General features: G+C 35.0%; 1 protein-coding gene and 1 long non-coding RNA gene across 6 annotated transcripts in view; one reads left to right on the top strand and one right to left on the bottom strand.

The window, feature by feature from the left end:
* Positions 1-24,829, bottom strand: part of LOC138710589 (uncharacterized) — a 250,615-nt gene that overhangs the window by 189,281 nt on the left and 36,505 nt on the right. The window lies entirely within an intron of this gene.
* The window catches only part of LOC138710587 (very long chain fatty acid elongase AAEL008004-like), a 94,990-nt gene that overhangs the window by 61,385 nt on the left and 8,776 nt on the right, over positions 1-24,829 (top strand). The window contains exons 4-7 of the mRNA XM_069841583.1: positions 856-939; positions 4,158-4,214; positions 12,905-13,010; positions 17,114-17,250. Coding sequence (XP_069697684.1) covers positions 856-939; positions 4,158-4,214; positions 12,905-13,010; positions 17,114-17,250 — 384 coding nt within the window. The remainder of the gene's footprint in view (positions 1-855; positions 940-4,157; positions 4,215-12,904; positions 13,011-17,113; positions 17,251-24,829) is intronic.

Raw genomic sequence — 24,829 nt, 5'->3', positions numbered from 1 at the left:
CGTTTTTCGCGAATGGCACAAAGTCACCCCTCGCGACGATACGTTACTGTAGGTACGAACAGAAAACCACAATTCCAAGTCATATAGAGTTTGTGTGCAGTCGATGTGGGTCTGGCGTCTTGTCAGCCCACTCGAGTTGTGTGGATATAAGTGGAAAAATTGAGACTGTTCCCGGTGGACTTCCTGGGTAACTCAGGTGGTAGAGCGCTGTTACATTCAATCGGAGGTCCCAGGATTGATACCCGGCCCCGAAACAGTTTCTCCCTTGAAATTATTTAAGTACATCAGTCTGTCACAGACAGAATAGTGGAAATGAACCCTAGTATTATTGTTTATATTATTCTTACTTTGTATGTTAATAGGTCATAAAATGTAAATTTTTAAGAATATCAGACAGTATTGCTTTCACGTATTCTTTTGTATTTTTAATATTGCACAATAATTGTTTTATTACTGCACAGATTGTGTATGACTGCACATTAAAAACTCTGCAGTACAGTGTAGTTCAGTTCAGTTCGAAGCAAGCAATGCAGTAGATATTATAACGAAACTTCATTTATGATACGTATATTACGAATAAATAGTACGAAAAGTATCTTGCTATATTTCTAATAGTCGACAGTTTCAGGACATTTTATAAGGTAAGTCAATAATTACATTTATAATGTTATGAAGGCCTAATTCGCGAGATTTTATTGCCGAAAGCTGAGCGCTTAAACACGGCTTAGCGGGCTGTTACTTACCCATGCCACTATTCGATAGGCGCCGCACTAAGAGAAGACTTTTTTTCAGGCGTACAGCAGTTATAATAGCTGTTCTACTGATTGATAGACTATTAATATACTTTTTTTTCAGCCTTTCAGAGTGGGTGCATTGGGCTACTTGTTTAAACATGGCTGTCAGCCAGCGGATCAACCAAGAAATCCATTCTCAGTTGCTGTAAGTAGAACACTCCAGTCAAATCAAGGAAATTCTGGTACAAGTTTGCAACTTCATATTGGATTTGTTAGGAAAAGTGTCACACTAAATTCTGTTGTAGGTACATTAGATAATTTCATAATTCTATTGTATTGCAGTGCTCGCAAGTGCCTTCTTGCTAAGAGAGCCAAATTCGACTCCTTGTGTTTTGTGAAACATTTGCATTAAAATAGTTTATGGGATACTTCAGTAATTACGCATTTGAATTCCGCAATGGCTTAAAAGCTGTCTTACAGCTATTTATTAAGTAAATTAAAACAGTTGTATGAACATATTTCATGAAGAAATTATTCTGTTTTTATTTGACAAGTTTCGAGGTTACTGCTTCCCCATCATCAGTAATTAACAAACTGTAACAGAATTACTTAAATTAATGATAGTAAAAATATCTTAATGAACATGAATATTTTATTTGTTGCAATTATACATGATAAAAATTACAATAAGTCAAAATTGTTAAAATTGCTATAAAAATAATTACAAGTTCTCATCTTATTAATATAACGCGTGACACAGAAGTCAGTTGACAAATGAGAAACATTACTCTAATTGGAAAATTTATACAGTATGTTCACTACCATAAATGTTCAAAATGTGCTCCTTTTACTTGAAGACAGTGCCTCACTCGATCCTGACATTCTTCTGTCACTCTTAAAAGTGTTGCAGGTGGGATATGCTGGATAACATGGGTGATCCTTTGTTTCAAATCGGCTATAGATATAGACTCTGTCTGAAAAACGTGCTATATTTCACAAATCCCCATAGAAAGAAATCGAGGTCTGGTGATTGTGGAGGCCATGACTGAGGTCCACCTCTTCCAATCCAGTGCATACCGAACATCTCATTTACTTCCTGGTAAACTTTTAGAGCATAATGTGCCGTGACCCCATCTTATTGAAACCTCATTCTTATCCGGTTGTTCAGTGACAAATCATACAGGAAATCTATTACAGTGCTGTCCAGCAATTCTCCATATGTGTGTTGGTTTACATTTCCATCAAAGAAATATGGTCCCACAACCATATCACCTAGTATTCCACACCACCATAACTTTTGGAGCACCAGGGTTGTTAGCTTCACGCATCCATATTGGGTTTCCTTTAGAACAGTTTCGTGCATTTTGTGCATGATGCTGAAAGATCGATTAGTACGCAAACGCTATGTGATTCATGTTCGCCTCTTGAGTGGATCCTCTTCTTGCATTGTCTGTAAATGCTGTAATTTGTAGGGGTGTAAACGTGCAGATTTCAATATTCTGCGAACAGATTCTCTACTGGTACTACTTTCTCGAGCCACATAGGCACTGACCTTTTAGGGCTGGCCGTCATGATCTTAATCACGTATATTGAATGCTGTCCGTCAGTAGCAGATTTGGGATGAGTACACTGAAAGTTGTTTTGAATTTATGCAATAATTTGTCCACATTTTGGTATGATGGTTTTGGCATGTCAGGATGACGATGATGAATCTCGTCTGTAGCTTCTCTTGTAGTCCTGTGATTGTCCCCACAGAGCAGTACTAGATCCACTCGCTGTTCAGGAGTCAACATGATCTCTTCAACTTTCAATGAATATCAGTATCACAACTGAAAATAATAAACTATAATGTTAACTTCTTCAATTCTTATTCAACACAAAATATTAACTCAATAGCTTTAAACATTAAACGAAACAAAACACAAACTAACTGTAGCATTGTTGTTTATCGTACCATGGCCTGCTTCAATTTATGTACTGTATTCATTTTACGTATACCACAGAAACTAATTCAATAGAATTCTAGCGGTACAAAAGGGGAATATGTACTGCCAACCTAACAATACAAATGAAAAGGTGACTCAGATTATGGACATCTTGGATGGAACACGTCATGTTATTTTGTACAATAATTATTTCAGTTTTAGAATTAGTAATGCTTCCCATTTGTTAATTGACTTCTGTGTCACACAGTATTATGAATTTGTCGTAAGTACAGTGATATTGCTAAGTTCGTCTAAAGTAGAATGGGCAATAATTCAGTCTGGTTTATCTCAGGGGATCATTGATCAAATGTGTCGTCGTGACTGACGTGATGTGGACTGACTATTGCGTAGTTTGTGCCATGGATTATGTTGATTCTCTTACTACGTTGCTCTTTTTATTAGATTATAATTTACTGAACTGGTCAAATAATATGCTTTTTTCATGAATGGTTTTTTTGCTGAAATTGTAAGGATTTATATATTTATCTTTGTATATTTCAATTGACTCTAAATGCTTTCCCTTTGTCCGCTTTTGTCACAAATACTAATTTCCTGTCAGATATTTTGTTTTGGAGCTTCTTCATTATTTGCTTATTTATGTTTCCAGAAAATGGGTTCTTATGTGACTGATATTTGATTGTAGTTTATTAATTGTTTGCTATTTTATGTCTAACAGTATTCTTTTGAGGTTCATTAAGTTTCTTTAACATTTAAGTAGTCGCAAACTATTTTGTGACATTAGTACCATACAACACTAGGGATCAACATGACCCCATGCGACTACTTAAATGTTAAAGCAAAGATTCTACACTGCAAACCCAGCATTCTTCAATCTTCCCTATTTTTCGTCTTCCTCTTAGTCTCCGCATAGGAACCATGTATCTTAATGTTGTCTATCATCTGATATCGTCTTCTGTCCCGAAATTCTTCTAGTCGTTTCTCTTCACTTCGTCCATGTTTCTGGCCCATACAATGCCACACTACATACAAAGCACTTCATTAGTTCTTCCTTTGTTATTTTTCCAGAAGTCTGCATAAGATGATCCTCCTTCTATTAGAAGTTTCTTTTGCCATTGCTGTCCTCTTTTTCATTTCTTGGCAACAGCTCATGTTACTACTTACAGTACACCAAAAGCATATGGAGTTGTCAACTTGTTCTATTACCTCATTTCGGATTCGCATGTTTTCATTCTTTATTTTTTCTAGGGATAACTATGGTCATCATCTTGTTTACATTTTATCTTCATTCCATACTGCTCACAGCTGTCATTTAATTCCATTGGTATATACCGTAGTATCATCTCTACTTCTGCTAATAACGCTTTATTGTCAGTAAATCTTATGTACTTTATTCTTCTTCCTCCTATTATCACCTCTCCCATATTCTGAAAACAGTTCTTCACTAAATCCAAGTCTAATATAATTCTTGTTATTTCAGGTATCAAATGGAGCTTGGTGGTACTTCTTCTCGAAAATAATTGAACTGTTGGACACAGTAAGTAGCAATTTTTAAGAGAAAATATGTAAAGATACTCTTGTATTTTATACTATTACAAAATTCTAATATTGGAGGTATATGATTTTATAAAGTTTGTGTAAACTTTTATCTTATTTCAGCTCTTTCTTTTCCTTAAAAATAAACACACTTCTATGTACATTATTTTATACTGTATGTTTGTAAAAAGCTAAAACTGATGATAAAGTTCGTTTTTCTGTAGCACCTTCAGATTTAAAGAAAAATCTGCGCTGTATCAGGGATACACAAGCACGTACAATACATGATCCAGTTTCGGGAATAAAATTTCACTTGTGTTGGTTTGAATGTTTTATTTTTGTTTCGGTTTACCAATGAAGAGTATGAATCTATGACAAGAAAAGTAATTAATGAAGAGCCTCCAATATATTATTTTCTCTTTATATAAAGCGACATTTCGAAATAAATTAGTCCCAGGTCACAAAAAAAGTTTCAGTGTAGTTCACTCAAAGTAGGCCTATAAGGTGCGTGTCTGTCACTTTAATATTGCATAACTCCCGACTACAAATCAAACGAGTAAGCACACATGTCTGCAGTTGCTCTCGATACCAAGATATTATAATAAGAATCCGCGAGGCACTTTTAATGTTATATGAAAATTCGGCCGGCGCCCTCATCCCGCAGCGAGAGGAGGTGGCGTCGTTGGGCATGGTCACACAAGTTACATTAGCATTCGGACGTGGCTCATATTATTTTTAGAGTAGAAAAATAGTACCTAGCCTCTACGCGCGGCAGGAGTGAAACATCTTTGGCTGTAAATGTGTAGTAATCTTAAAAATGTTCGTGCAGTGAGAGACGATAAACAAAATTAAGATAACACACTTAACACTTACATACTCCATACTCTATTAAAGAAGAAGGTGCTTAGGAAAATACTTGGGGCTAATAGGGATGAAGTTACAGGAGAATGGAGAAAGTTACACAACGCAGAACTGCACACATTTTATTCTTCACCTAACATAATTAGACGTTTGAGATAGGCAGAACATGTAGCACATATGGATGGATTAAGAAATGCGTATAGAGGTTAGTTGGGAAAAGACCTTTGGGGAGGGCGAGACGTAGCTGGGAGGATACTATTAAAATCGATTTGAGAGAGGTGGGATATGATGGTCGTTTCTGGCTGTTTCGGTCCAACTTTTTGGGTCACTTTTCATTTTTGATACAGCATTTTCGTTAACAGGCCATTTCCATACCACGAATTTTTTGGTACAGCACTTCAGTCACTTGGGTCACTTTTATGTTTTTTGTCACTGCTTTGTTTCAGTCATGTTACTTGGCCATTGCTTATGGAATAAACTTAATTTAAATTACATTTTCCAGAAATGGAAAAAAACCATTTGGAAAATTTAATAAAATTTCTGAGTAGAAGTAAAATCATTTCCTAGCAACGGAAGAAACTATTTCCAAATTTCAACAAAATTTCTGAATCGAAGTAAACTCAAGTATAATGTGACGAGTGAAATAATTTACTCCAGTAAAAATAAGCCTATGTTGGTCCTGAATGCATTTTCCTACCATTTTCACAAGTACTGTACAACAAACAGAAAAACCTTCGATATTGGAGATGTGAGAACAGAGAAGGTGGTACAGCAAGATGCACAACTGAAAGTAATCTTGCTGGTGTGAAAGCCGATTTGCGTAGAGTACGCAATGCTAAAAAACTACGTGCTGAAGACCAAGATCAACCTCAGTGAGCGTGCGACTGACAGTGGTAGTGAACAGTAAATTCCTGTGCAATTGCTTGCAATAAAAATGTTGTTTCTTCCATTTAATTTTATTTTCAGAGCATAATGACCGAAGTATGTACCAATATGCCATAATTACCCAAAAAGTCATTACCAATATGCAGTGATCCAAATATAACAATGACCGAAAAAGCGTGGCCAAAGTGTCAGGTACCCATATATCTGTTACCTATCTATCTGTTTACCGAAAACGTGGGACCGGAACAGCCGCTAATCTTGGTGGTAGGGAATGGATTAAACTTGCTCAGGATAGGGACTGATAGCGGGCTTATGTGAGAATGGCAATGAACCTCCGGGTTTTCTAAAAAGTCATTTGTAAGTACTGAATACACTTCAGAATTTAAAAGTGAAACTTGATTTATAATACCGGTAGTTAAAATGAAGTATAAAAAGAAAGCACACAAAATGAAATTAATTCTTTATAAATGTCTTGTTTTCAAATATTTGATGATCACTTTTATTGAATTTAAAGTCTTTATGTAGTGAACTAGGTTTTAATTCTAAAATCACTAACGTTGGATCAGATATTGCACTTGGTTGTTGGTTTTTGTTAGTGTAAAAACGTTCACCAAATCGTTGAAACTATGTAACTGAACTACAGAAGAAGGGTTAGAAAGTGTCTCTTTCCTTTTCTTATATTCACGAACTAGTTCTAGCCTATTTCTTTTTCTTTTCTGACTCATTTTCTAGTGGATAATTTACACAGAGGTTTTAAGAGGGCTTGAGCATCTTCTGCGGACCTCTGGGAAAAGAACTAAGTAAGAGACTATTGAAGTGCCTTGTGTGGAGTGAAGCATTGATATTACGACGAAGTGAAGGGTAGGAAAAATAAGCATTTGAAATGTGGATGTGAAAAAGAATGGAGTGTGTGAAATGGACAGGCAGAAAAAGAAATGAAGCTGTGCTACAAAGAGTGAGTGAAGAAAGAATGATGCTGAATCTGATCAGGAAAAGAAAAAGGAAAAGGAATTGTTTGTGTCATTGGCTGAGAAGAAATTGACTACTGAAAGTTGCACTAGAAGGAATAGTGAACGGGAGAAGAGTTCGGGGCAGATGAAGATATCGGATGATAGACGATATTAAGATACTGTATATGGATCATATGCGGAGACTAAGAGGAAGGTAGAAAATAGGAAAAATTTAGGAATGCTGGGTTTGCAGTGAAACCTTCTCTTGTGCAGGAAACTATGAATGAATATGTGTTGTTTCTATGTGATTGTGTGCTTTGTTGTGTTACCGCGTAAATAAAATTAGATCCTTTTGCTGGTAGTTTACAGTTTTCTACAAATTTACACAAATTAATGCATAAATTTTATTAGTGGGATTTGAACATCTGCCGGCAGTGCATCTTGTGTAAAATGTTGTGACGTTATACAGTTAAAACCAGTGAGTGAAATTACATTGTTGAGAAGATTTTTGCTAGGAAATATGTCGAAATCAAGGACTGAACGAATGACGTGGCGTGACGGAAAGCGTGCAAATTAACTCGCCGAAAATTGAGCTAAGAACGAAAAAACGTAGACTGGAACGAGTGCGAGATTGGAAGACAAGGAAAAAAAAGGCATTTTCTAACCTCTTTTCTGCAGTTCAGTTACAAAATGTCAGCGATTTAGTAATTAATGCTCGTACACCGCCAACAACCAACGAGTGCAATGCCTGATCCAACTGGTGTCAGTGACTTAGAATTAAATTGTAGTTCACCTTATAAAGACTTCAAAAAAATAAAAGTGCTCATTAAAGTCTCGTATTTGAAAAAAAGTGTATGATCAACGAATTTGATTTTATATGCTTCATTTTTCATAATGTCTTATATTTTTATGAACCGATTTTTTCCTTTTTAAATTCTGAAAGCTACTAAACACAAAATTGTTAAATTTAACCCTAATTTATCGTCTCGTTAAACGGTTAAACGAACATATGACTTGAAATATTTCACTTCTGTTGTGCGGAGAAGTTTTATTATTATTATTATTATTATTATTATTATTATTATTATTATTATTAACCTATTCTTTTATGCTCTTATTATTATTATTATTATTATTATTATTATTATTATTATCATCATTATTATTATTATTATTATCAACATCATCATTATTATTAATTATTGTTTTTTATTAGTTGTGTTTATTATTAATTGCCACCGGGTATATACCCATTTGTAGTTTGAATAAATATATACACATACATATATTCGTATAAAGATGATTAATCACGGTCTATAAAAACTGTCATCTGAGGTGTAAAATGAAAGTACCGGTGTATTATATAAGTTAAATCGAACGTTTACATGAAATTAAGTAGTAATAACTTGGATTCAGCGTTTCTCCGTTACGTGAAGCGGCTTGTTTCCACGCAAGACCTGTCCAGCCGGAACCGATGCGGTGCGTTAAGTGTAACGAGAACACCACACCCCGGGCAAGGTTGTGAAAAAGAGACGAGCCGGGCTCCTCCAGATCTGGGTCGCTTCCTTTTAACTCATTTTGGAGCTGCTCTAACTGGTTCAACGATATTTCCTGGAATGTGGACAAAAAACAGTCCCATCCATTGAGTCATTCCACTCGCTCATTCATCAGGCAAGCTGATCACGTGGGTATGAGAACAGGTGACACCTGCTGTAGGGAGAGAGGCGAGGAATCAAGACGTTGTTGTTTAATCAACTGTTCGAAGACAGGTTTGAACCGCATAAGTGGCAACAATAAGACATCACTCATGAGACAACTAAACCAGGAGATATGGTGTATTGTGGCAAGTTCCTTTCCCCCCGCCATTGCATATATCGCTGACTAGTAACATAGTACACTAATCAGACTTCAGACGTATACAAACAATCGAGGAACTGAGTTCCAAAGGTTGCCTCATCCAAAATATTGTTTTTTGATAATTCGCGAAAAACCTATTTCACATGCCCTTTTGGAATTTCGGTAAAATTTTAATACTAAATATCACTTAATTGTCAAGCAGTATATACATGAAAAGAAAAATAAATTCACTATCTGGTTTTCTATTTATGAGATAAACAAAACTGTATGACGCGACTATGTAAAACACACGTGTGGAAACAGCGCTTACGTCAATTCTCTAGCTATTCCGAAGTGGGACTTAGTCTATGGACAGCGACCAATTTCCGTGCAAAAAGGGTGTACATATCAGCCCTGATCACATATACCAGTGTTCCGCAACTGACGTGTCTTCATAAGGTGAAAGGTGTGACGCGAAAATTCATTAAAATTAAATTAAAATTATCTGACGACAAAACATGCCCATCCCCGAGTATGTTGTGTGTGGTGAAAAACTCAGTAGGCTAGTACTGCTTTGATTCCCAATAAATTGAAACATTTGTTAACAAAACATTTCTTTCTGTCAAGCAAAGATGTGAATTATTTTCGTCGGTTGTTGAAACAAAAGAAAAAAAAAACAAAAACAAGTGAAGCTCATGACGACGTCGGTGCGTGTTTCGCAAAAAAAAATACAGGAAGCTAGCTATAAGGTAGCCGAACTTACTGTAAAGGCCCAAAAAACACAGACAATAGCTGAAACGTAGTTAATGCCCGGCTGTAAATGTATGATGAAAATAATCCTGGGTTCAGAAGCTGCTAGTGAAATTAAAAAAATTCCTCTCTCTGCTGACATAATTAGTCCCGAGTTAGTGACATGTCCAGTGACATCGAAGACTTATGAAAGAGAACATAAAGAGTCTTCTGCCCAAGGGCAGAATTCCCCAGTCTTTCCTATTTTCTGCCTTCCTTTTTGTCTCCTCATATGATCCACATATCTTAATGTTGTCTATCAATTTGATATCTTCTTCTGCCCCGAACTCTTCTCCCATTCACCACTCCTTCCAATGCATCCTTCGGTAGACAGTTTCTTCTCAGCCAGTGACCCAACCAATTCCTTTTCCTCTTCCTGATCAGTTTCAGCATCATTCTTTCTTCATCCACTCTTTCCAACACAGCTTCGTTTCTTATTCTGTCTGTCTATTTCACATGCTTCATCTTTCTCCATATCCACATTTCAAATGTTTCTAGTCGCTTCTCTTCACTTCGTCGCAATGTCCATGTTTCTGCCTCATACAATGCTACACTCCACACAAAGCATTTCACTAGTCTTTTCTTCAGTTCTGTCTAGGTCCACAAACATTTTATCCATTTTCTTTGGTCTATTTTTATCACTTTTTTCTAAAGACTGTTTAAAATTTCGTCCAAACAACTAAATACAAGACAAGTTGAAGTGAAGTTAATAAAACAATTTCCTCATTATTAATGTGCTTTCTTATGGTTTCCATGGTAGTGAAATCCAATTTAATCTATGTACCAGAACTCTTAGTGAGGAATCAAACTGATACAGTACATTTCAAAGACATTATAATGGCATATTTACTTCGTTGATCAAAGGTAAGGATAACATAGTTTATGACAATAACATGTAAGTTCCACTCATTCAGCAAAAATGGAGACCGATCATATTTGCATTGCGAAAATGTGATATATGCAATGCCCGTTGTGTCATATCTGTGTATTTAATGAAGATAAGCACACACAAGTTAGAATAGAGCTGAAGTTGATGCGAAAAACGTTGTAGCAGGAATAAAAAAGTGCCAAACAATACCCAAATGAACCTTCGCAGCCGTAATAAGAGAAGAAATTCAGGTAGTTGAAAATCAGAAAATACTACTGAATTTATCAGAAATAAATTCATTATTACATCTTGTCAACAGAGCACAAAATGCATTAGATTTATATTTGAGTTCCGTCAACTACAGATTAAAATTGTACAATACCGAAGAGAGGGATGAAGTAGAATTAGAAAAAAATTAATATCTTATTTAAATTCTTCTTTATTAGCTTCCGAAATTGAATGTATAAATCCTACAGTGGACAATAAATATTGTGTATTAAGAAATATGGACAAAAAATGAGGACTTTTCAGTATGGTGGACGTAATCATATAGTGTACGATGTTTATAAGTTGACATAAATAGGTGAACAAAATTGTTATTGATTCTGGACTAAAATCTCAACTGGACGAAAATTTATGGCAGACGTAAATACTGTGAACGAAATGTCACTGGGCAATCAGTCTGGGAATACTTAAAAAGTTTATATTTGGCCTTAGTGGGGATAATTTATTCGAAGTATTCCCAAATCCATGATCTTTTTTGTGATTCCATATGTAAAGTAGTCCTTCATTACAGTTTATAAAGTGAATGATAAGAGTTACAAACAAATCATAAAATATTCAACGAGCTTTTTTCATAAGATAAATAAATTTAACGTAAAATTATTTAAAATGTCTCTTTGTTATAATGATTATACGTTTAAACTTATCTCAATTGAAATATATCTCCAAAGAAATTATATAATAACATTATTTCTCTTAAAAACTTCAGTAAGATACTAATGAGAAGCAAGTTGGGTTCACTTTGGTTATAATAATAATAATAATAATAATAATAATAATAATAATAATAATAATAATAATAATAATAATAATAATGATAATAATAATATTTAACTCGCAGAGTTAAGGCCATTCGGCCTTCTCTTCCACTCAACCAGTATGATAGAAAATTACTACAATGCTGTGAATATAACATAATTAATACAATACAATACAATACAACTCAAAGCAATACAATACTACAATACAAGACAATATAATACATAATTAATATAATACAATGACAATTCTTTTCATCTTCACAACACCAATAAAATAATTATGTAATAATAATAATAATAATAATAATAATAATAATAATAATAATAGTCATACGTACATTAAATTAAATTATTAAACTCGATCACAATTATAACTTCAATTTGACTGCGCCCGTAAGAAATCGTTTAACCTTTTCTTGAAAGTGGTTATTGTCTGGCAGCCCCTAATCTTCTGAGATAGAGAATTCCATTCACAGGGGACTGAGACAGTAAAAGAGGATGAATAGTGGGATGTTCTATGGGCAGGAATTGCTAGGATTTGGCTCTCCTGTGACCTGGTGTTTAGAGGATAAGTAGTTAAACCGGGAACGAAGATAATTTGGAGTAGAAGTGTGGAGAACTCGAAACAGAAGAGAGAGCGAGTGGTGTTCTACGGTTACTAATTTGCAGCCAGGATAAAGAATTGAACGAGGGTGTAATGTCAAATTTGTGAGCATTACTGATGAATCTGACACACATATTGTGCACACGCTGCAGCTTGTTCGAAAGGTCAGTTATCAAGTCTGTAAGTATTACGTCGCAATAGTCAAACAGTGGTAGTACGAGGGTTTGCACTAAAGTCTGTTTTAATTCTGGCGGAAGGAAGTTTCTGAATGGGTTAAGAGAATGCATGGTATAGCACACTCTCTTGGATATTTCCTTTATTTGGCATTCCCAATTTAAATTTTCGTCTAAGAAAATGCCGAGGTTTCTGACGACGGAATGGTACGGATAGTGGCATTATTTACTGTAATAACTGGGATAACTTATGTCTGTTGTTCATTGTGTTCAGTAGTCGCTTATGTCCAATTATTATAGCTTGTGACTTACTAGCATTTAACCTAAGTCCGAACTTTTTCGCCCATGAAGAAACTTGATTCAAGTCATGATTAATTTTGCCAATAGTTGCATCAATTTCGTCTGGTCGTGAGTGTATGTAGAGACGTCCAGTTCGACAAGAGCACTAGAGATATTGACAGCAAGAGAACCTCGCAACAAACGTGACATTGCTTATATATTAACTGCGGAAATCTCTTAAAGAATATTCCCAGTGTCTATCCCTATTTGGTAATTTCCTTACCATGAAATTTAAAAGTTCATTTACAGTTAACAGAGGGAGAAAGTAAGGCGAATTCTATGTGCTCGTTGCAGACCAGTGAGTAAGGAAATGGTCTGCATAATAATCTGTGATCTGTTACAGGTATTCTTTGTGCTGAGAAAGAAGCAGAATCAGGTGACGTTCCTCCATGTGTACCACCACACTATCACAGCGCTCTTCTCCTGGGGATATCTCAAGTTCTTGCCAGGTAAATCATAATATTCATTGTGGCTTGTACTAGTAATGTACAATATATCAGCTCTGGTTAACCAAAATATTCCTTATAGGGCTCCAGTATTAAAATTTATATAGACCTATTGAAATATTATTATTAGTAGTATCAGAGGTATTGTAGATGTTCCTAATCGTCATTTTTCTCGTTGTGGTCCTAACTGTTTTTGATCGAAAGACCAGATGACACTTCCAAAATAAATTCGTGGGTTAGAATGATGTAATAATATTAAATTGTTATAACCATATGTAGGAAGTTCGTACCAAAACAGTAGATTTCAGTTGAGTATAGCGAGGAGTATAGATGTCAATCGCTCTAAAGACGATACAAAGTATGTTCACATAAACAACGCATAGTGGCATTCTGTGGAGTTCAGGAGAGTCATGAATAGATTGAAGAATATTGTTAATTTATATTCATATTTTAAGTTCTGAATAAACTGAGCTTCAGCTTCCTGTGACAAATGCCGTAAAGATTTCAGTGAAGATCTTTCCTTGTTACTGAGGGGCTCCTAATAATAAATTCGTACCTGTGAAAATTCATCCCAAAATAAAATTTGTCCCGTGACGATCAGTGACACTTCAGAGATTCGTCTCGGTCAGTTCCTCCCGGCAAAGTAGTCTCTGGTGGGACAAATGTTTTTTTTTTTTGTAAAATGTTGAAGTAATAAGTAGGCCTGAGAAATAAATGCCGTTATACTACCAGTGCGCTTCGTGCGCCTCTGACTTTGAGTACGTCTCAGAGTTGGGGTGAGTTAACGCAGTGTCTTTCGTTCGTCTGAACTCATGCTTATCATCACGGTAAGTTAGTCCTCAGCATTTGGGTGGTTGAAAGCCACTCCTTTGACTTCGAAACACAACTATCTGCTAAAGAAAAATTTAAACACATCATTTTCTTTGTTAAAGAAAAATTGCACTATTTTAAAGACATTTTATTTTCTGTCTGTAGATTTTTTTTTATTTTATTGGGTTATTTTACGACGCTGTATCGACATCTAGGTTATTTAGCGTCTGACTGAAATGAAGGTGATAATGCCGGTGAAATGAGACCGGAGTCCAGCACCGAAAGTTACCCAGCATTTGCTCGTATTGGGTTGAGGGAAAACCCCGGAAAAAACCTCAACCAGGTAACTTGCCCCGACCGGGATTCGAACCCGGGCCACCTGATTTCGCGGCCCTGTCTGTAGAAAATACACCTAATAAGAGTATAGCATTGACAAGTATCAGCCTTATTATTTCACTATGTTAATATGATGGTGTATTACGTTTTTGTTTTACATAATTTATTTCATTTCATATATTGTTGCAGTGAATAACAAACCACATTTTCAAATTTTCATAGGAGAATGATTGCCTGTTGCTAGAAAACACAGCCTTATATCTAGAAAAACTCCGTTCCACTTCTGCAGAAACGATGAGGACATATTTGAAATATTTTACACAAGCATTATCTATCTCAAAATCTGTATCATTATTATAAATTTCCTCATTTGAAATTGTCACAATTTTTACATAGAGCTAAATATCCATAAAGTTTATCCTGTATTTTTTCATCCGAGAAGGGCAAATCGAAACAAATATAAAAAGGGTGCGTATTTATACAGGGTGGAAGTGAAATGACGCTGCAGATTTTCAGAGCGAATAGCTCACTCATGTTGTTTGTAACAAAAACTGTATTACCATATTGGTGGAAAGTTCATAGTTTTCTCAGAAAAAAAAAACGTTTTTTTTTCTTTCTTTTTTTCCAAGTGTTTAACACCCTCTTCTTCGGTAACTATTGCGAGTAGGATAGTGATTTTTGTCCATATCAATAATCTAGTAAATAATCATTAATTCCTCTGGTGACGGTTTTTGTGTAAATTTAATTTAAAAACCACTCATTTCAAGCCAGTGAACTATGCGAACAGATTGCAACGTTATAGTCAGAGAGGGAGAGGTTCACCTTGGGAGACATATCTGAGTTCGTTGACTTCTTGCATCTGTATTACGAGAAGAAGGAATAGTGTATTAGCAGCGATGTTGCCAGACTGCTGAAACTTCCAACTTAATTTTTAAATTAAATATGCATTTAATCACAAAACGTAATATAGATTTTCTATTCATTTAAGTGTACCCTATCGTCTCTTTCAATTTGCAGGGTTATTTTACTTCCACTCTGTATACCAAACACAGAGAAAGTGAGAGTAAAACAGAATAGAGGTGCGAAATAATAGGTGAATGTTGTGCTAATTTACACGTAGTTGCTGGAACACATGAAGTACTTAAATCATATGAACATTCTCATGAATGGCACCGGGGAAGGTATCAAGTGATGGAAATAGTAGGAAGGATTAAAGAATCTTAGGTATATTTAATATTACAGTATAATCTTTCTCTTCTTGTGTTGGCACAAACAGTAGACTGGTATGAATGCTAATATGGTACGAAGTATCTTTGACTTAACTGGTTTCGATTGAACACGGTACAAAATTAATCATTGGGATAATTTTTTTTACAATAGCAGCAGCATTCGCTGCTCAAGCCACAAGGAGTAACTTGAACGTAATACTTATAAAATTATTTTAAAACTTTATTTATTTTTCAAATAATTATGTTTTGCGGGCTTCATCGGCGCGCTCCTGCTAAGGTATAAGATACGCGTAGAGTTTTATAGAAATGGTAACGGGCGTTTTTCCGAATAGGTGGCCTACTTTAACATTCCGAAATAAAAGCGCAGGAGAGGTAGATCAGCACTGACTTCCTTTTTGAACAGACATACAGTGTACTCTCCTAAGTTTGACTGAACAGAATTGAAAGTTCAGTCCAATCAGGGTAGTGGGTGTGACAGGTGAAATGAATACAAATTCTTATTGGTTATCCAACAACGAATACAGTACTGTACTTGCATTTCCTGCCCGCCCCGAGACTTGTGTATGCTCTTCTAGTACCACAGTGGGCTTCGACAGTTCCGTCTCACAAAAGGCAAAATTCTCAAATAGAAAAATAAGAGTTCATTAATTTAAAATCAGTGATCAATATGGATGTCCTAATCAATACAATATTCTGTTTTCCTTTAACAAAAATGTCACTACAAGACACAGAACCAATTCCCATTCAAATGGTAAACTCATTTCTTAGTGCCCATATAGGGGCGTGTCTAATTCTCCTAGGTAACAAGTCGAACTATAGAATGTCGAACTTGTTTTCTGTCGAACTTAAAAGCGTCCGCTGTACTTTTTTCTGACACTAAAGCTTGAATAAAAATGGTAAGTTTATTTAAACTACTTTTGTTACTACTGTTACGGTTTCTTACATATTCTTTTCCTCTTATTATTAATCCATCTGCTGCTCTAATTGTCCAGTTAACACTTTATAAAAGTGTGCGGAGAGCTATTTTTTTACTTTATTTAACGACGCTGTATCAACTACGAGGTTATTTAGCGTTGATGGGATTGGTGGTAGCGAGATGGTATTTGGTGAGATGAGGCAAAGGATTCACCGTAGATTACCTTACATTCGCCGTACGGTTGAGGAAACCTTTGGAAAGAACCCAACCAGGTAATCAGCCCAAACGGAAATCGAGCACACAGCCAAGCGCAACTCCGAGACAGCAGCAAGCGCCTCAGCCGACTGAGCTACACTGGTGGCCCGGTAGAGCTAGTTTCTTGTATAATTTACTTTGATCTATTTTTTTTTGTCGGAGTATAAGCACAGTCTAGTACGAGTATATACAGTCACGAAGCTCAATATGTAGTAAATATGCATCCATAGATACGTAGTTACACTAAAATCGTTAATATCGCCTCATTACAGTCAATGCGAGATAGTACCGGGACAGTCTATTGTTCCTAGCACCCTCACAACTCAAGCTTCGTGACTGTATACGATACTAGGCTGTGGTATAAGAACAAATGCCGAACGTTGTATTTTCTCACGCTTGAAAATGATCAGCTCACAATAAGCAGAAATAATTGTTGGTGTAAAATTATTTGATTAAGATGAATAAAATTTTAGTTTTCGTCTACTGCCTGTCTATTCGTCAGTATAAATACAGGTGTTATAAAGGAGAATGAAGACATTTATGCATACCTTTAATTGCAGGTGAACAAGGCGTCGTGATCGGTTGCCTCAACTCTGTGGTGCACGTTATCATGTACTTCTACTACATGGTGGCAGCAATGGGACCCAAGTACCAGAAATATCTCTGGTGGAAGAAGTACATGACCTGGATACAACTTGTAAGTATTACTGAAGAGTTTTCATATCCCGAACAATGTCAGACATATCTCTCTTGGCAAGCTTTCTCTTGAATATTCTTTTGATGTCATTAAATTGTTGTTTCAACCAGAGATTCACTATATTTCTCCAAATCGTTTGCCCAAAGTGGAACAAGCAAAATTTTATCGACACGTTTGGAAAGTGTGGTTAGCGCTGTGTTCATTGTTTCAATCTCAGAATCGTTCATTACATATTGGAGACTGATTTCAAGATGGTTTGCTTCTGCAGACGTCTTTACGTGCTGGAATGTGTATTTGTAAGTTACTTGGTCTTTCCTGACACGGCAGATACAAGAGAGAGGTAATGCGTAACCCTTATATCACAATGAAGTATATGAGTTTGGTAATACATACGAAGCACTGTTTCAAATTCTACATCACAGAACATTGCTCAACGTGTTGTGAGGTATCGTAGTCCTCCTTGGGTTTAAAATATCACCACTCGGTTTTCGTCATCTGAAGAAATTGTCATGTTGAAGAAATCGTTCCCTATTTGGCGTTGTGTCTAACAGAGTTCTGAACATTGGCGCCGACTATATGGGTGCTCCGGGGCTCAAGAGCCCAATGGATATAGGCCTATGTAACGATGCTCAGCACACATTAGATTTTGTGCTGAAATTAATTTTGATTCCAATCGCGATAGCTATCAATCCAGTCCTTTTTCAGCGCAGTGTATTCCCGGTCGAAGTCGATATTGCTTTCAATTATCTTATTAGTTATTATTAAAGGGCGGATTTTAGCATATTTGCATGTTTTATTCCTTAGTCGCAAATCATGTGCTACCTTTATATATGCAGTTCAAGTCATTTGCGAGCAAAGGTCCAGATTTTATAGTGCATTTATTGCATGCATATTTAAGGGGTTCATATTATGAAAGCATATTTTGGTATTTTTTTTAGCAATCTGGTGCTAAACCAAGATAAGATTACGGAAAATCGAAAAAATGAAACACAGAAGAAACGCAGGCATTGAAACACATTGCAGTAGTTATATATTTTATTTATTGCAATCTGACAACATGCAGACAGTGCACTGTTGTCGGCGAATCATTATGGACAATTCCACGACAATCAACAAAGCACTTCATAATGAAATGCATTGCTGACTCTGTGCAAATGTATAAATATAGAGACATTATGATGGATGGAAGTTGAGATTAAAAAAACAGACAAGTAAAACAAGAAACCGTCTTATTGTCTACTTCGCACGTGCATCAGATTTTGACAGTTGTCACGAGAACGCTGCAGTATGATCGGCGCGGAAGTTACAAGAAGTGTTGATAGACTTCTTTGCACTCCCTAAACTCGAATCTCATCACCTGTCAACAGTAAAATAGGCACGATAATTTAATTTTCTGTTTTATATTTGTCGAATTGGCAAATCGGAACATTTCATTTTATTATGGTGAAGTCAGAGAAACTTGAACTGTGTAGAACGCATTGTATTTTAGAACAGCTTAGCCTCAGGAAAATTATACAATTTGCATTACTTTTATCAACGATGCCTACTGAAAAATGTGCCAGAAGTGTACTGCTTAAACAGTGAGTTGAACTTTAAGAACTGGTGGGATCTCATTATGTACTGTACCGGGCTCCTACAAAATACCTTTCCGGTTTAGAACACATGTAATTTACGTTCTATGAATCTGAGGTGCATGAAAATAGTACCAATGGAAAGAGAAACTCAAAAAGTTTAGTTTCTTAAATCAAGGATGTTTAATGTGGCCCCCCTTGGTAACACGGCACACATCAAGCCTATAGTCAAGTTCTACGTAGATATTCGGATTTTCCGACCCCCAGATTCTGAGGTTATGCCTCTTCACCTTACCAGAAAGATGAAAAGTGGCTTCGTCAGAAAACACCACGAAACGAATAAATTCATCATCGTTTTCAATTAAAGTCTGTATACTTACTTTCTTCGTAGCACTTTGTTCTGGTTTTAGGGCTTGCAGCAACTGTAGTCGATACGGATGAAATCGCAACCGCTTGCGAAGAATCTTGCATTAAAATCAGTGTACCATTTACGGATTGTAAGTCCACTGGGTGGATCTGCACCAAACTTTGTTCGGTAATGCCGTTAATTAATAACCGACTTATTCACATGAAAATCAAGCTTTTCTGTCCTCTATAGCAGCCATTTCGCCTCAACAATGAATAAATTTCTCTATATGCGCTATTATGAGACAGTGTTACCAAGTAGGAAAACAATACTGCCATAACTAAACTTTTTGAGTTTCTCTTTCCATTGGTGTTATTTTCATGCACCTCAGATTCACAGAACAAAAATTACATGTGTTCGAAACCGGAAAGATCTTTTATAGGAGCCGTGTATAACAGAAAATCATCAATAATAGTAAATTGCTTAAAAAAATATTACTTTTTCAATTTTAACATGCATATTTTGTTATATATATATATATATATATATATATATATATATATATATATATATATATATATATATATATATGCCTATATGAGCCAAAGAAACGGAAGGTTTTTAAATAGTGAAATGAAACTTAGGTATTGTATCCCCAAAAAGGCCAAAACATGCACATATGCACGGAAAAAGTACACATATTTGAAACCGGAAAGTAATGAAATGGATAAGTACTAAGTTTGAGCTATGTCCTATGTCCCTATAAAAACATACATTTGCATGAAATTCTCGTCTCTACTCATGACATATTATTAATGAGTTAATAAACAACCATGTAAAATCCAGTGTTAGTTAATATAAATGCACTACCGTACGTACATTTATCATGAGATGATTTCCTCAATCATGAACTCAGAACTTAAAATATCTTAATTATTAATTTTTATGTTACACGTGTTTATTAAAAATCTCTTGCAATAATTTCAGTTTTAGTTTTGTTCGGATTTGCCTCAACTTCTTTTATAAAAAAAATATGAGAGAGCAATTCCTCCTCAATCTTTAGCTTAATATAGTATAGCCTACAGAGCCTGTTAAAATGTCCACAATTTGAAATATGCGACTTTATGTTACTTTTACTGATTTATATCAACGCCAAAATGTGAGCACTCACTTTAAAAAATCAAAAGTTGGCGCCTGTGACTCTGAACACAAAATTCTGTATGGATCTTGGCAAGCCAGGTCTGTTCACATTTTGGGCCCTGTTATTCTAAGTATGGTATTTCGCTCGGACATTATTATGAGTACTTCTTCGTCTTGTATGTTGACCAACTCATGTCGAACTATTGATAATGGGAGATCGTTTGGATGCTCTTCAGCTCTACGTCTTCCAGGATTCATAGTGTATTTTACTAGCACATCTGCAGAGGTTCCGCTTTTAAAAATGGTTACCACTACCTGTTTTTCAGTGTCATAATTAGTAGCTACTGCAAAGGGCTTTACATACAGTATATATCTCCGTTCATATCGCCAATGCCTCTTGGTTGCAAGTCTACGGTTCAAATGAAAATGATAGGGACTTACATAAAATTTTTGATTTAATAAAAAGTGTCTGCCTTTTTTAGTAGTAATTATGTATGCATCTAATGCCTACCCACTTCACTTGGGTGATTCGGATACGGGTTGTGGATAGATGGTAGGACTGTGATCCATTTTCAATATATATACCACTTCGGCGGGCCACTCTGTACATGATGTGTATCTGTGAAGAATTACGTTGTGTACTAAGGTGAGTGCATGTGTAAGTGTTCATGTAAGTGTATTGTAGGGAATGGATGAGGATGATGATTAAGGTGAGAAAGGGAAACGTCCCGGCACGTAGCCTATTCCAGTCGAATAGCACCAAGCAGGCAGCTAGACTTAACATCCCCGTCCGACGGACGAAACACTATCAAGTAAATATGCCTTTTAAGAGCTCTTGTGTCGCCAATAGAAGATACGGGTAAGGTTCCCATAATGACTTTTCAAAAACCGAAACATTTGCAAAATTTTACTTTAAAAAACCTGGCACACTTTATAAAAAGCGGGACATGTTAAAAAAACGGAAAACCGAAAATAATTCATCGCGTGTTTAATTTTAAACAACGGTAAAGTACTGGTATAAAAATACAAACATTAATTCCAATTTTAAAAACTAGGTATAGAGCACGAACTTAACATATTTAAAAATACACCTTTAAAAATGCTTAGAAATTGTGTGATTAGAAGTTGTGCACCGTCATCTTTCCTAGTCACAAGGTAGAAAGTTTACGTGAAAATCTCTGATCCCGCCGGGAATCGAACCAAGACCGTCTATTCTGGAGGCAAACGCGCTACCACAGAGCTAATTCGGCGAACTTGATAGTAATATTATAGCCTATGAACCATAATTTTGAGTGTGTTTCCATAGTACACTCAAAAATTATTATTGTTAACTGCAACACAGCATTATCACAATCGGGTGAAAATGACATGGAAACAGAGTATAATAAAAATGTTATTTAATTGGACAAATATTTTTGGAAAAAAAGTGTAATGAAAATTTTATTGAAAATATTGTGGACATTGAACAGTGGATGAAATGTCTGTAGACTTTAAAATTATTTACGTACACAAAAGTGCACAAATATTCTGTGAATATCAAACAGTGGACCAAATATTTTTCCTTAAGCTCTTCCTTCCAAATTCAGTAATAAGCGTGACAAACTTCACGTTTCAGAGCTGTACATCAGAATGGCTCTTATAAGTATTTCATAGAGTTCCATTTAGTTGCTCGGCTAAGTAATCTTGATTTAAAGTGTTTCTGAAGATCACATTAACATTTATGGCATTCTGTATTCTTTCATTAATTTCATCCGAGATAGGCTATCATTATAAAACAGAGTCAGTGACCAAAGATCCGAGGTAAACAAATCTATGTACTCTTACAAATTTATAATTACGGTACTTGTGTGAATACATAGCACAACTGTGAGTTGTTATTAATTATATATATATATATATATATATATATATATATATATATATATATATATATTTTTAAACCATAGCTCTTGCTGCAAATTCCAAGACAGTGAAACTTTGAGTTATATAGCCGTTTTTATTTTCTGCCATCTCTATAGTCTATTTCGTTTTACAGAGAGAAAATTCCCATCATGTTTGAAACGACCGGGTTGCCTTCGTCTGTAGATGTAGTTAATCTTTGACTTTACATTCGCCTGCACAATATAAAAATATATAAAGGAAAATTAATTATTTCAGGCGAAGAAAAGTTTAAAACTAAAAATATAAATGTACATTTATAAATCAGATGACACATACTGGTACATTATTAGTATACATTTGGTGCGCTTCGAAACAATCACATTATTTTACCGTTATTGCAAATAATATTGCTATAATATATAGTTTATTTTCTTCAATCATGAAATTATTTTATCTGTGAATGCCTTTAGAATCATGATAAATATTCTTATATCAGAAACAAATATGTCTGACTTCGTTTATGGGTGATGTATTTTTACAATATTTGTCATTATGGTTACATAAATTCAGATAAGATCGCTGTACGTGTTTGTAACATTTACGAATTCATGAAAATTGCATTTTAATAGTGAAACACATGTTAAGTAATATTATTGGCATATAAAGAGGCTTTTACGCATATAGCATTCCTTCCTTGTAATCTTTCCATTCAAAATCACTGAAACATGTAACAGCATTATTTGCAAGAGACAGCCTTAATCTTATCAAATGACAGAAGTTAACCAAGTAAAAGATGTTCTTTACAGAAAGATCTTTTCAGCCTCTGCTTGGCCCTAAATTCATCATAGGTTCGATTCCACAAAAACATGATAGGCCTATGCTTGTTTTATATATATATATATATATATATATATATATATATATATATATATATATACTTCCAAACGTCTCCGTCTTAATTGACCGTATACAGATTCAACCATAAGTAATGTCACTAATTTCAGGAGGTTATTTTTTGTGATAGGTAGGGTAAATTAGGGTCTGTTGGACAGTCGGGCATGTTGGACACTTTGTATTTTAACGTTTTACCTCGCCACTTGTGGGCACCACATTTTGCTAGAAGTCAATGACGGAAGTAGCCCCACTCGTGGCTACTTCCGTCATTGACTTCTAGCAGAATGTGGTGCCTACAAGTGGCGAGGTAACACATTAAAATACAAAGTGTCCAACATGCTCGACTGTCCAACAGATCCTAATTTACATTATTTCAAACAAAAAAGTTAAATAAAATTTAACTCGTTTTCGCTTTCTTTTCGAGATGAAACTTGTTTCATATGAAATATTTCACAGCGTGTTTTTTTTTTGGGGGGGGGGGGAAGCCGTTTGTTTAATTACCAATATGCTCAGTCAGTTTAAGAGAGCAATGGTAATAAGTGATTGAAATAATTTTAGTTTCGCCCTTCAAATATGCAGAAATTTGATCCGAACAAATGTAAAACTAAAATTATTTCAATCATTATCATAATACACTGCTCTCTTAAATTGACTGAGCATATTGGGAATTAAATCAATGGCTTTTCTAGAACACTCCATGAAATATTTCATATAAAATAATTTTTATTTTGAAAAGAAGAAAAAACGAGCAAAATTATATTTAACTTTTTTGTTTGAAATATCTCAAAGAATTATTCCATAACATAAATTACATTAGTTAAGTTTCACCCTGTAGTCTACTTGGAATTTTTCTTTACAAATACTTATCCCATTTTTATCACTTTAGTGATTGAAATCTTCCAAAATCATACAGAATCACAGGTCTAATGGATTTCATTTTTCATTTCATTTGATTTATTGTATTCCATAGATCATACATTAGCATTTGAGCTTTGAGATGTGGAATAAATCAAGTTATACAAAAATATAAAATATATGATAAGCATATTCACTCAATTTGCAAACATAAACAATTGACGAGTTGGGTAGAATGTATGAGTGTGGAGAAATTTTGTTAATTCTGCTCTGAAACTTTTCTCTTGACCCTTGAAAATTTCAAATTAATTAGACAGTGCACTGAAGAAATGAACAGCGAACTCTTATGTAATATAACTAACAGAGGGTAGATGATGGAAATCTGATTTGTGTCTTGTATTTAAATTATGAATGTTTTGATTAGTGCTGAATGTATCTGGGTTTTTAGTATAAAATATCACAATGGTAAATTGAGTATTTCTAAGTTTTGAAAAATATTTTGACACATCGCCCTTTTATGCTTTCTTTCGTAAAACAAAAATAAGCTTAGCTTGAGATGAGTTACCCCAGGTTATTAATCCATACTTCATTATAGCATAAACGTGAGAAAAATAAGGAAATATGCCTTTTAAGAGTTCTTGTATCGCCAATAGAAGATAGTCTACGGTTCCCATAATGACTTTTCAAAAACCGAAACATTTGCAAAATTTTACTTTAAAAACCTGGGACACTTTATAAAACACGGGACATGTTAAAAAAACGGAAAACCGAAAATAATTATTCATCGCATGTTTCATTTTAAACAACGGTACAGTACTGGTATAAAAATATAAACATTAATTCTAATTTTAAAAACTATGTATAAAACACGAACATACATTTTTTATAAATA

Source organism: Periplaneta americana, chromosome 12 (genome assembly GCF_040183065.1).
Source record: "Periplaneta americana isolate PAMFEO1 chromosome 12, P.americana_PAMFEO1_priV1, whole genome shotgun sequence".
Classification (NCBI taxonomy): Eukaryota; Metazoa; Arthropoda; class Insecta; order Blattodea; family Blattidae; genus Periplaneta; species Periplaneta americana.
This window is presented reverse-complemented; position numbering and strand designations above follow the sequence as displayed.